Here is a 14,604-nt window from a genome sequence, read left to right on the forward strand (position 1 = left end):
AGGTCCCCAGCGCGCCGTCGAAAACAAACAAAATACCGGACCTGCCACTCCAAAAGCTCTTATTCGGCCTCAGATGAAGCTAGACACCCCATTCAACCTTCTACTGCATGTTGACATCTAGTGGAAGGCGTATGAAGTGCATACATATCGATAAATAAAAGCCAGTTGAATAGGCAGGCCCTGAAACAGAGCCTCGTTTTCAGATTTTTCACTTCCTGTATGGAAGTTTGCTGCCAAATGAGTTCTGTTTTACTCACAGATATAATTCAAACAGTTTTAGAAACTTCAGAGTGTTTTCTATCCAATAGTAATAATAATATGCATATTGTATGATCTAGAACAGAGTACGAGGCCGTTTAATTCGGGCACAATTTTTTCCAAAGTGAAAACAGCGCCCATCTATTCACAAGAAGTTTTTAACAAACTCCTATTTACAATGATGGCCTACCCTGGCCAAACCCTAACCCGGACAACGCTGGGCCAATTGTGCGCCGCCCTATGGGATTCCCAATCACGGCCGGTTGTGATACAGCTTGGAATCGAACCAGGGTCTGTAGTGACGTCTCTCGCACTGAGATGCAGTGCCTTAGAACGCTGCCCCACTCGGGAGACCCGAGTGCCTGCTAAAAAGGTTTTCGCCTGTGTTGCAGACGGCTATATCGGTCTGCTAATATAGGACTATTAAAGGCCCAGTGCACTACTTTTGTTATAAAAAATGTATTTTCATTTTTTTAATATAAATATATACAGTACCATTCAAAAGTTTGGACACATCGTGAAGACATCAAAACTATGAAATAACACATATGGAATCATGTAGTAATCAAAAAAAGGTTAAACAAATTGAAAGATATTTTAGATTTTAGATTCTTCAAAGTAGCCACCTTTTGCCTTGATGACAGCTTTGCACACTCTTGGCATTCTCTCAACCAGCTTCATGAGGAATGTTTTTACGGCAGTCTTGAAGGAGTTCCCACATATGCTGAGCACTTGTTGGCTGCTTTTCCTTCATTCTGCGGTCCAACTCATCCCAAACCATCTCAATTGGGTTGAGGTTGGGTGATTGTGGAGGCCAGGTCATCTGATGCAGCACTCCTTCACTCTCCTTCTTGGTCAAATAGCCCTTACACAGCCTGGAGGTGTGTTTTTGGTCATTGTCCTGTTGAAAAACAAGTGGTAGTCCCAGTAAGCGCAAACCAGATGGGATATCACTGCAGAATGCTGTGGTAGCCATGCTGGTTAAGTGTGCCTTGAATTCTAAATAAAGCACAGACAGTGTCACCAGCAAAGCACCATCACACCTCCTCCTCCATGCTTCACGTTGGGAACCACACATGCGGAGGTCATCCGTTCACCTACTCTGCGTCTCACAAAGACACGGTGGTTGGAACCAAAAATCTCAAATTTTGACTCATCAGACTTCCACATGTCTAATGTCCATTGCTTGTGTTTCTTGGCCCAAGCAAGTCTCTTCTTCTTCTGGTGTCCTTTAGTTATGGTTTCTTTGCAGCAATTCGACCATGAAGGCCTGATTCATGCAGTCTCTTCTGAACAGTTGATGTTGAGATGTGTCTGTTACTTAAACTCTGTGAAGCATTTATTTGGGCTGCAGTCTGAGGTGCAGTAATCTCTGCAGCAGAGGTAACTTTGGGTCTTTCTTTCCTGTGGCGGTCCTCGTGAGAGCCAGTTTCATCATAGTGCTTGATGGTTTTGCGACTCAACTTGATTTGTTTAACACGTTTTTGGTTACTACATGATTCTGTATGTGTTATATCCTTTTTTGATGTCCTCACATTATTCTACAATGTAGAAAATAGTAAAATAAAGAAAAAAAACTTGAATGTGTAGGTGTGTCCAAACCTTTGACTGGGACTGTATATTAATACTTTAAAAAAAAATTTTTTTTTCTGTGGGTGCTAGCACCCTTACTTCCCGCGGCTATGGCTATATTCACACTGTATCTGTAAGCTGTTGGCTAAGGCGCATATGCCAGTATCAGAGTGGGCAGATTCGCTATATAATGCAATTTTTTTTGTGACAATACCATCAGTAGGGTTGAAAATGCGATGGAAACCCATTTAACTTGTATTGTTTTATCCTGTACATGGGAATTTACTGCAATTTGTTTGTTGGTGTGCACTACCTCATCACGCACAGCCATTTATCCGCAACAAGTACATTTGATGGAAACAAATCTCTGGTGGGAAAGTGTGCATATTGTTTTTATGAGGATTTTAGAATATTCACATTAAAATCTGTCGCCAATTGGATAGAAACCTAGCAACTGACCTCCATACAAAAATTCCTCACTTCGTGTGCTTATTTTCCTGGACAGATTTTGGGCAGAGTTAAACCTTTCGCTTCACCTCTTCCTCTAATAAAATCAAATGTTATTTGTCACATGCTTTGTAAACAACAGGAGTAGACTAACAGTGAAATGCTTATGTACCCGCCCTTCCCAACAATGCAGAGAGAAATAAAAGATAAATAATCTAAAAGTAAAACACGTAACAAAAGTAATAAATAAATACACAATGCGTAATGATAACTTGACACAGCTCAGACACCGATGCACGCATACCCCACAAGACATGCCACCAGAGGTCTATTAACAGTCCCCAAGTCCAGAACAGACTATGAGAGGCCCAAAGTACTACATAGAGCCAAGCCTACATGGAACTCTATTCCACATCAAGTAACTCACACAAGCAGTAAAATTTGTTTTAAAAAACAGATACAAATACACCTTATGGAACAGCGAGGACTGTCTAGATTTTTGCTGGACCCCAGGAAGAGTAGCTGCTGCCTTTGCAGCATCTAATGGGGATCGATAATAAATACAATACAGTACAATGTGATAAGTCAAAAAAGTTAAATAGTCAACCAAATAGCTACCCGGGCTAACTATGTAGCAGTCTTATGGCTTGGGGTAGAAGCTGTTCAGGGTCCTGTTGTTCCTGACTTGGTGCAGCAGGACCGCTTGCCATGTCAACAGAGAGAACTAGAACTTGGCGGGGGGGGGGGGGGGGGGGGGGTGTCTCTGTATGAACTCACCAACCTCAAACACCATTGTTGATCTTATTTTGTGTTCCAGTTTGGCCTTGCAACGAGGGTACAGTTTTTTCCCAATGAGTTTACAACAATATAAACCTTGACACTCAATGTGGATGTGACTGAGTTTTATTGTCTATTTTGAATATAAATAGAGCAACTAATTACCAGAGCCATATTCTGTAGGCCTATAGCTCTGCTAATTTCTTTAGTTCAAGCCAGACTTCTTCCCAATACCCACAATGCAGATGATGTAAAGAGTTGGCAGTCCAGCGTGAAACACTTTTTCGAACACTGATATCGCTGATCTCTAGACTGTGTAACTTCCATTGTGCTTGCATTTCTCCCAGACACACAACTGTAACAAAATCAACATGCTGATTCAGACTGTCATTTTCAGTGTGAAAATGCCTACCCTCCAAAGGAAAAAAAGGACACCTAAAAAATCAGTAACATCTCAAGGGAAATAAGCTTTGATTCTGAGCGAGTCACTCTGTATTCTGAGCATCTGTGGACTACACACTGCTGTGTCTGGCCTTTGGCTGTGCGTCACACACTGGTCATATTACCTCTGGTCTGATTATGGATTGTGAACAAACGAGTGAAACATCAGGCACCGCATACGTTTATACCGGACATTTTATTGAAATAATAGATACAGTGCCACCTTGACGACGAGGAGTGATGCAGTATCAATAGGTTAGCTTGAGGAGAAGCAAAAAAAAAATGGACATTTCAGTTTTCATATTACTTCTTACTACAGCCGTTCTGTAGGCTTATTCCTGGTTGCTGGGCTTATAAGTACATTGAATATTTTTTTCTCAAACAAGTTCTGGATGGGAAAGCTACACCCAAATACACCTGTATAACATCTTGCTTGGGATACATGCAGTCAAATTCTGGGCAAAGATAAGTCCATCCCCTGTAGCCGAGTGTTGTTTTGAGAATGAGGAAAACAGACAGCAAAGATTTTTGGGGAGCAATGGACACCGCTTCCATGCAGGTTTACAGGCACATCAGCATGTGGCAACAATACAATTAGAAAGCTGAAGTCACAAACACAATTGGTACCCTTCAGACTGCACTTTACATTGGCTTCAATAAAATAATTAATAAAATGATCAACAATGTTTGAGCTCAACTACCAGAGGTCTAGCAAGCATGGTTAGTCATAGATATGGCATATTAAAATCACATCAGTTTGTATACATTTATTAATACAACTTCCACGAGGACTTGGTACATAACTGGAATATAGCGCCAACGTGTTTCTGTTATGGAATACAAGCACACTAATTCTGGGTTACAAGGTAGTAATATAATAACCATCTTTCATTAGTCGTACAGAGCTTTAGGTCTACAAACTACACCACGTCACTGCACAGTATAATCATAGAGGGGGGACCCTGGTCATTAGGTGGCCTGCAAGCACTACATAGCCTCCATGTTAAGGATAAAGCAATGCCAGGGAGGTGATTTTAACTGTAGAACACCACAAACACGTACACTAGGCATGTCATTGATGACAGTATGGGGTTGTTATCTACTATGAAAATAGCAACTGATATTGACCCTGGCTTTGGGTTTGACCCAAGGTTTAGGGTTTAGTTTTGTTTGGAGGAACAGCTGCAAATAAAATATCAATAACAATCTTACATATAAAGAATAACGCATAATATCTCATTGGAATCAACATAAGATGATTACAGTATAACAGAATGGACAACTCATGACACACTCACAATTGGCATAATAATTAATACGGCAAAACAAAATCAGCAAAGAGGCATGGATTATTGGAAATCTAGGAATGACTATAACTGTGTTTGATGGCTGCTGCAGGTCGAGCAATCAGAAAAGCGTTGAGAAGCTTGAAATTATCAGCTACCTGCAAGTATCAATAAAAAATAACAATGGCACAGACTGGAGCAAACAAGTAATAATAGCCATCATAAATAGTGGTCAGCATAGTGGTTACTAAAATGAGTAGAGAATGACATCCACTAATGCATTAAAATCATGGCAGCCTGACAATTTCATGTTCCCTGTTCCTGCTCGTGCCTCTCACTACTGCCATCTTGGCCCAGAATGGTACTTGTTGAATCATGGAGACATACTGTAGCAACTGGTTCAACTGGAAACGTCAGCCCCAGTAAGGCCTGGAAGATGGCACCAAATCGAGTATCTCTTGTGGAACAGTTGGGAAAGTAGGAAAAGTACCACGGAAGCAGAACAAGCATAAAAAATAGACACAAAACATATATATTACACTTTCCAATATTGGCAATACAGTACAAAGAGGTGGGACCGATGGCTTAGTGAATATGAAAGATTTCTTCTTCTTTTTGGAGAGCTTCACCATCAACCACGTTTTACGACATTAAGACATTTAGTTTAGGATGGACTGGGGATGTCATATTCTCCCATGGAGGTAAAGATGGTGGAGAGGAATGAGGGGAAGGAATAATACATGACTAAAACGCTAACAGCTGCTGTTTGTTCTTGGGGCGAGATGTGGAGTGGAGGGTGGTGAGTGGACGGAAGGTTCAGTTCTTCAGGACTGAGTCGTACACCTGGTAGACATACTGGGTCACCTCAGGAGCCCGGCACTTCAAGGACAGCTGGAAGAAAGGATAGGAAAAACTATTGATTCAGGTTACATTTCAGCTCAATAAGTCTGAGAACATTTCACCTTCTCTACTGCAAAACAGTTGAATTTCTTTTCGCCACTCTTTTCATTCTAACAATTATTGTGAACACCATAATATATGATAGCGTTATTGAGTATCCCTACAAAGCATATTATATTCAATTCAGCCATCTCCGTATTATAAATTTTCCTTATACATTTAACAGCATTGATCAGTTTCTATTCACAGTGGGGTCGTTCCATTTGAATTCAATCACTTTTTGACCCACCGCTTTTGATTTGAACAAACCATTCTATACATACACTATACAGTGGCTTGCGAAAGTATTCACCACCCTTGGCATTTTTCCTATTTTGTTGCCTCACAACCTGGAATTAAAATAGATTTTTTGGGGGTTTGTATCATTTGATTTACACAACATAAGACGATGCAAAATAAGAAATAAGACAAAAAAACAGAACTTGAGCGTGCATAACTATTCACCCCACCAAAGTCAATACTTTGTAGAGCCACCTTTTGCAGAAATTACAGCTGTAAGTATATTGGGGTATGTCTCTATAAGCTTGGCACATCTAGCCACCGGGATTTTTGCCCATGCTTCAAGACAAAACTGCTCCAGCGTCTTCAAGTTGGATGGGTTCCGCTGGTGTACAGCAATCTTTAAGTCATAACACAGGTTCTAAATTGGATTGAGGTCTGGGCTTTGACTAGGCCATTCCAAGACATTTAAATGTTTCCCCTTAAACCACTCGAGTGTTGCTTTAACAGTATGCTTAGGGTCATTGTCTTGCTGGAAGGTGAACCTTCGTTCACAGGTTTCCCTCAAGAATTTCCCTGTATTTAGCGCCATCCATCATTCCTTAAAATTCTGACCAGTTTCCCAGTCCCTGCCGATGAAAAACATCCCTACAGCATGATGCTGTTACCACCATGCTTCACTGTAGGGATGGTGTTCTCAGGGTGATGAGAGGTGTTGGGTTTGCGCCAGACATAGCGTTTTCCTTGATGGCTAAAAAGCTAAATTTTAGTCTCATCTGACCAGAGTACCTTCTTCCATCTGTTTGGGGAGTCTCCCACATGCCCTTTGGCGAACACCAAACATGTTTGCTTATTTTTTCTTCAAGCAATGGCTTTTTTCTGGCCACTCTTCTGTAAAGCCCAGCTCTGTGGAATATATGGCTTAAAGTGTCCTATGGACAAATACTCCAATCTCCGCTGTGGAGCTTTGCAGCTCCTTTAGGGTTATCTATGGTCTCTTTTTTGCCTCTCTGATTAATGCCCTCCTTGCCTGGCCTGTGAGTTTTGGTGGGCGGCCCTCTTTTGGCAGGTTTGTTGTGGTGCCATATTCTTTCCATGTTTTAATAATAGATTTAATGGTGCTCCGTTGGATGTTCAAAGTTTCGGATATTGTTTTATAACCCAACCCTGATCTGTACTTCTCCACAACTTTGTCCCTGACCTGTTTGTAGAGCTCCTTGGTCTTCATGATGCCGCTTACTCAGTGGTTCCCCTTGCTAAGTGGTGTTGCAGATTCTGGGGCCTTTAAGAACAGGTGTACAATATACTAAGAACATGTGACAGATCATGTAACACTTAAATAAAGTCCATCTGTGTGCAATCTAACTAATTATGTGACTTCTGAAGGTAATTGGTTGCACCAGATCTTATTTAGGGGCTTCATTGCAAAGGGGGTGAATACATATGCACGCACCACTTCTCCGTTTTGAATTTTTTTGATTGTTTTTTAAAACATTTTTATTTTATTTATTTCACATCACCAATTTGGACTATTTTGTGTATGTCCATTACATAAAATCCATTTAAATTACAGGTTGTATTGCAACAAAATAGGAAAAACAGCAAGTGGGATGAATACACAAGGCACTGTATATACAAAAGTATGTGGACAGTGCTTAAAAATAGAGGATTTGGGTATTTCAGCCACACCCGTTGCTGACAGGTGTATAAAATCGAGCACACAGCCATGCAATTTCCATAGACAAACATTGGCAGTAGAATGGCCCGCACTGAAAAGCTCAGGGACTTTCAACATGGCACCGTCATAGGATGCCACCTTTCCAACGAGTCAGAGCGCCATATTTCTGCCCTGCTAGAGCTGCTTTGGTCAACTGTAAGTGCTGTTATTGTGAAGTGGAAAAGTCTAGTAGCAACAACGGCTCAGCCATGAAGTGGTAGGCCACACAAGCTCACAGAATGGGACTGCTGAAGCGCGTAGCGTGTAAAAATCGTCTGCAACACTCACTACCAAAATCCAAAACTGCCTCTGGAAGCAGCAGCACAAGAACTGTTCGTCGGGAGATGTTCCTAATGTTTGGTACACTGTGTGCATTCCCATTTAATTGTACATGTGCGCCTCCCCGCACAAAAACTATATTGAGATAATCACATCAAAGACAGTATAGTATGAAGATGGGCAGAAACGGCTTCTCCAATAGAAATCCCTGATCATGCTTGTAGGCGATGTTATGGTGACGTTGGCTAGCTAAGCTCATAAGCAGAAAAGCGCCATCGGTTTTAACGGTCGTCTCGCGCCAAACGGAGCTTGTGCAGGCTGTAAAATCAAAAGGCACTCCTTCGAAATAAAGTTGTTTTTGACAAAAAATGAAAACATGTCAGTTTGTCACTTTCACGAGGTTGGAGTAATAACACGTTCAACTACTTAAGACACTGACTCGAATCTAGGTCGTGTCTTTAGATTTAGAGAAAACTAACAACTAAGGAAGAATTTGGCACTTCTCAAACCCCAGCCTGGTCTACTTGGTCAGTTTCCGGAAGTCTCGCGATGTTGCACCTCTGGGTTAAGAAACTCTGTGGTCATCTGGTATGTTTGTTTACAAAGAGCAAATGGATCAAACCTGATATGACGATCCACTCTTGAGCAGCACAAGAGAGGTGATCAAGGTACACTTGAAATGTACTACTAATGTTAACTAGTTTAACATATTAGATACTTAGCTGGCAATCTAAGATGTGGCAAAAACATTTTCTCTAGCTCAGGGCTCCAGGTATGCATTTGGCTTGCTAACTATAGTGTTAGGTGGCTAGTTTGCAATATCAAGCTTCTTGGTTACAGCAGAGACAACCAATCCCCTTCTGGATCAAGTGTGAGTAGCCTTTTGAGATTTGTAGAAATTGTATAACTTTATTAGCTGGGATATCTTCCCTTGCATTTAGTTTATGTTCGCTTGTGCTTTTTAGCATTTAGTTAGCGTCTGCTATGGGAATGCCCTAGTACTTTGTTAGCATGGCTTGTTTAAAAATAAAAATACAGTTAGGAAATAAATAGAAATAGCGCCCCTTGTGTGCACTGCCAGTAATAGCATATACTGGTATTGTACAGGAACGGTATGAAGGTATGGAAATGTTAGGGTGGGACGGGATCCACATGTAAAATAGGGCCTGAGCTATTACATACTGTACTCAAAAATGTCCCCAAAAAATCTGAGTTTATGCATTTTTAGATAATTGACGTTAAATGTTAAGAATGTTTTATATTTTTTTCGAGAAATTATCAAATCAATTGACAACCCTGTTTGTAAGCTTTTACAATTATATCAAATTCAACTGTTTAGGGTGGTAGGGTGGGGTTTGCAAAATCGGTCAACTGTGAGCACCTGTATCTTCTAAATTTTTGTCATTCAGGTCCAAAAAGTAATTTTCTGACCACGTCTACCATGGGCAAATATGTATGGTAAGTTTCTTTCAAATCAAAATGGTATTGGTCAAAAAGTGATTGAAATCAACTGGAATGACCCAGTGGCCTAATTAGGTCTGACTAATAAAAAAATCTCAACACCACTACTCACTTCTCCTTTTTTTGTCTTCCACAGGTTTTTTTTTTTTTTTTAAGGTCTCACTTTCTATCAAATCACATTTCAGCTCTTAACCAACAATGCAGTTCAAGAAAAAGCATTAAGAAAATATTTACTAAATAAGTAAAAAATAAAATTAAACAATAACAATAATGAGGCTATATACAGGGGGTACCGGTACCGAGTCAATGTGCGGGGGTACATCCATACTACCGCTTTAAAAACACTACAACATTAATGCATACTAGCATGTAGACGTACACTCAGTGACCAGTTTATTAGATATCAAATCAAATGTATTTATATAGCCCTTCTTACATCAGCTGATATATCAAAGTGCTGTACAGAAACCCAGCCTAAAACCCCAAACAGCAAGCAACGCAGGTGTAGAAGCATGATGGCTATGAAAAAATCCCTAGAAAGGCCAAAACCTGGGAAGAAACCTAGAGCGGAACCAGGCTATGACGGGTGGCCAGTCCTCTTCTGACTGTGCCGGGTGGAGATTATAACAGAACATGGCCAAGATGTTCAAATGTTCATAAATGACCAGCATGGTCAAATAATAATAATCACAGTAGTTGTCAAGGGTGCAACAAGTCAGCACCTCAGGAGTAAATGTCAATTGGCTTTTCATAGCCAATCATTGGGAGTATCTCTACCGCGGTCTCTAGAGAGTTGAAAACAGCAGGTCTGGGACAGGTAGCACGTCCGGTGAACAGGTCAGGGTTCCATAGCCGCAGGCAGAACAGTTGAAACTGGAACAGCAGCAAGGCCAGGTGGACTGGGGACAGCAAGGAGTCATCATGCCAGGCAGTCCTGAGGCATGGTCCTAGGGCTCAGGTCCTCTTTAGAGACCTGAGCCCTAGACCACCCTTTTTCACGAAAAGGGTTCACGCCAACGGACAGTGGTCATGTGGACGTGGCTTGCTATATAAAGCAGGCAGACAGGCATCGATGCATTCAGTTACTGTTCGATTGAACGTTAGGAATGGGCAAAACGAGTGACCTAAGCGAATTTGAGCGTAGTATGATCGTCAGTGCCAGGCGCAGAAACAGCCGGCCTCCTGGGCTTTTCATGCACAACACTTTTCATGCGACAAACAAAAAACATGCAGTAGGGGGCAGTCCTGTGGGTGAAATTAGTTTGTTGATGAGAGATCGAAGGAGAATGACATTAATCATGTGAGCTATCAGGTGGGCCAAAAATAGCCAATAACGGAGCAGTACAACATTGGTGTGCAGAACAGCATCTCGGAACGCACATCTTGTTGGTTCTTGTCATGGATGGGATATTGCAGCAGACGACCACACCGAGTTCCACTCCTATTAGCTAAAAACAACAAGAAGTGGTTCCAGTGGGCACGCAATCACCAACATTGGACAATTGAGGAGTGGAAAAACATTGCCCCGTCCGACGAATCCCTGTTCCTGTAGCGTCAGGATTTGGCGTAAGCAGCATGAAACCATGGCCCCTTCCTGCCTGGTGTCAACAGTACAGGCTGGTGGAGGTGGTGTAATGGTGTGGGGAATGTTGTCTTGACACATGTTAGGTCCCTTGATACCAACTGAGCAACGTTTCCATGCCCCAATGAATTCAGGCTGTTCTGGAGACAAAGGGGGTTCCAACCAGGTAATAGATGGGTGTACCTAATAAACTGGCCACTGTGTACACTCTCCTGTTATTATAGCCTGGTCCATATGTTCTACCTGTTCCATGACAGGCCATGATGTTGCCCAAAAGGTATTTGTCTGAGATGCTTCTGCCAATAAATGGGCCCCTAAACAGCTGCTCTTGACCATTCTCAAAGGTTGATATGAACTGTTACCTGAACTCTACTACCTTGGACAGCTTTATTGTGCAAGGGTCAAATGAAATAACCCCTGGGCATTATCTATGTATGGGGAGCACAAAAAAAACAATAGCCATGGCCATCACCATAGCTCACTTGATATTATCAGTCTTCCACTGCTCCTGATGTCATAGGATAAGTGTTTGTTCTCAACTGCTTGATGGGCTAACACAATCCATTATTTATTTTAGACGGGTCTAAAGAAGCATGATATGAAGAAAATGTAGTCTATTTCCGAAGAACAGAATAGCATACTGAGTTGTCCTTAAGTTAGGTCCTGATCTGGCTATGGCTATGGGCTACACTAGAACATCTGGAAAAGGTCCACCAGGACACGAAAAGGCATGAGCAGATAATCATCCCACATGACATCCCACCTATTCAACCACCAGAATTCAATCTGGACACTGACCCTCCAAAATGGAAGGAAGTAGAGAACATTGTCCGACGAGCAAGAGCGGCCTCGGCTCCTGGGCCTAATGGAGTACCATATAAGCTCTACAAGAACGCCCCGGATGTTCTACGCTTTCTTTGGAGGCTCATGAGGATAGTGTGGCAGAAGGAAATAATACCAAAGGCATGGCGAAGGGCTGGTGGTGTGCTAATCCCGAAAGAGAAGGATGCGACAGACATCAGTCAATTCCGACCAATCTCCCTTCTCAACGTCGAAGGGAAGATCTTTTTCAGTATAATAGCACAGAGGCTGTCCACTTACCTGGAAAGGAACAAGTACATTGATACATCTGTACAGAAAGCAGGCATTCCTGGTTTCTCTGGTTGCCTGGAACATACTAGTATGATTTGGCACCAGATCCAAACAGCTAAGAAAGACAAGAGAGACCTCTATGTCATCTTCCTCGACCTGGCCAATGCCTTTGGCTCAGTTCCCCATGAACTGCTCTGGGAATCCTTCAACTTTTTCCACGTACCAGAACCCATCACTACACTGGTAAAGGCCTATTTCCAAGACCTGCAATTGTGTTTCACAACACCTGACTTCACAACAACATGGCAGCGCTTGGAAGTGGGCATAATGGCAGGCTGTACAATTTCACCTCTGGCCTTCACTATGGCCATGGAAGTCATCATCAGGGCATCGAGATGGGTGGTCGGCGGTGAGAGAACTAAGGAAGGGCTCCGTCTCCCACCTATCCGAGCATACATGGATGACATGACTACACTGACCACCACTGCAGCATGCACCAGGCGGCTACTTGCAAAACTGCAGGATAACATCAAATGGGCCCGGATGAAAATCAAGCCAAGCAAATCTCGAAGCATCTCCATAGTCAAGGGACATCTTAACCTGTTGAGGCTGGGGGCGCTGTTGTCACTATTTATGCTAATCGTGTAATTTTTGAAACGGCTTCCCACAAAATTCTTGATCGTACAATATGCATATTATTATTATTATTGGATAGAAAACAGTCTATAGTTTCTATAGGAGTTGAAATTTTGTCTCTAAGTGGAACAGAACCCATTCTACAGCAATTTCCCTGACATGGAGTCAGATTTCAGAAATGTTGGCCCCTGATCTGGAGTCAGTTAAAAGGCCACTGTTATTGCTATGAGTATACGGACACTGCTTACGTCTTCCCCTGGATGCCTTTACGTGATGACGATTTGAATGGGGTCGATTGCGCGTTCACAGGCACTATAAATTAAAAAACCCTGTAGCTAGCAACTCTTTTCTTGGTGCGTCATGCGCGTGGAGGACACCGACCCGCACCTGTTCCAAGCATTAGTGTTGGGAGTAATCTTTCTCCGGTCATGTTAAGACTCGTTATAGGAGTTAAAAACATCATAAGGTAGTTAATTTAAAGCGTTTTATAGCAATTTATATCCGTTTAGTGCGATTTTGGGACATTTATTTCTGAAACGCTGTGAATCGCTGGGCACGCTTCCAGTTCATCCCGAACGCAGTTGGCATTTCCACATGGCAAGAGGACAGCTTTCCACCAAAAGACGATTAGACCCAAGAAAGGATCCTTTGCCCAAGATACTGATGGAAGAACAGCTCAAAGTAGGACATTTTTATTATGATAAATCGTGTTTCTGTCGAAAAATGTTAGTGGCTTAGGACGCCATGTTTTTTGACGTAGCTTCGCTTGGCGCAAACTGTATTGAAAAGTAAGGATAATTTAAAAAATGTAAATCCGCGATTGTATTAAGAATTAAATTGTCTATCAATCGCTGTCCACCCTATATTTTTTAGTCACGTTTATGAGTATTTATGTATAAGAGTAGATCACTGTCTAATATGGCGCACCAACATTTTCTCACCAGCTGGGCTACTTTTGTCATTGTGTAACCATGATTTTGGTGGCTAAATATGCACATTTTCGAACAAACTGTATATGCATGTTGTAATGTGATGTTACAGGGGTGTCATCTGAAGAATTCTGAGAAGGTTAGTGAAAAAATTAATATATTTTGGCGATGTTTACGTTATCGCTCACTTTGGCTAGAATTAATGCTGGGGTAATGTTTGCACATGTGCTATGCTAATATAACGATTTATTGTGTTTTCGCTGTAAGACACTTAGAAAATCTGAAATATTGTCTGTATTCACAGGATCTGTGTCTTTCGATTAGTGTATGCTGTGTATTTTTACGAAATGTTTGATGATTAGTAAGTAGGTAAACACGTTGCTCTATGTAGTTATTCTAGTCCATTTGTGACGGTGGGTGCAATTGTAACCTATGCCATCTACCTGAAATATGCACATTTTTCTAACAAAACCTATCCCATACCATAAATATGTTATCAGACTGTCATCTGATGAGTTTTTTTCTTGGTTAGGGGCTATAAATATCTTAGTTTAGCCGAATTAGTGATAGCTACTGTTGTTGGTGGACAAATAAAAGATGGTGGATTATGCTAATGTGTTTTTAGCTAATAGATTTACATCTTTACATATTGTGTCTTCCCTGTAAAACATTTTAAAAATCGGACATGTTGGCTGGATTCACAAGATCTGTGTCTTTCATTAGCTGTATTGGACTTTAATGTGTGAAAGTTAAATATTTAAAAAAAATATTTTTTTTGAATTTCGCGGCTCTGCCTTTTCAGTGGGGGTGGGGGGGGGGGGGGGGGGGGGGGGAGTGCCGCTAGCGGCACCCTCATCCTAGACAGGTTAAAGATGTGAGGTTCTGCATTGGAGATGACCCGATACCAACGGTGTCTGAGCAACCCGTCAAGAGCCTGGGTAGATGGTA

At 41.7% G+C, this 14,604-nt stretch overlaps 1 protein-coding gene across 2 annotated transcripts in view; it reads right to left on the reverse strand.

Moving 5' to 3' along the window:
• Positions 1-3,672: 3,672 nt before the first annotated feature.
• The window catches only part of LOC129818508 (AP-2 complex subunit beta), a 75,444-nt gene continuing 64,512 nt past the window's right edge, over positions 3,673-14,604 (reverse strand). For both annotated transcript variants that reach the window (XM_055874477.1, XM_055874469.1), the window contains one exon: positions 3,673-5,672. In XM_055874477.1, the coding sequence (XP_055730452.1) occupies positions 5,598-5,672 (75 nt within the window). In that variant the 3' untranslated portion in view covers positions 3,673-5,597. The remainder of the gene's footprint in view (positions 5,673-14,604) is intronic.

Source organism: Salvelinus fontinalis, chromosome 2 (assembly GCF_029448725.1).
Source record: "Salvelinus fontinalis isolate EN_2023a chromosome 2, ASM2944872v1, whole genome shotgun sequence".
Classification (NCBI taxonomy): domain Eukaryota; kingdom Metazoa; phylum Chordata; class Actinopteri; order Salmoniformes; family Salmonidae; genus Salvelinus; species Salvelinus fontinalis.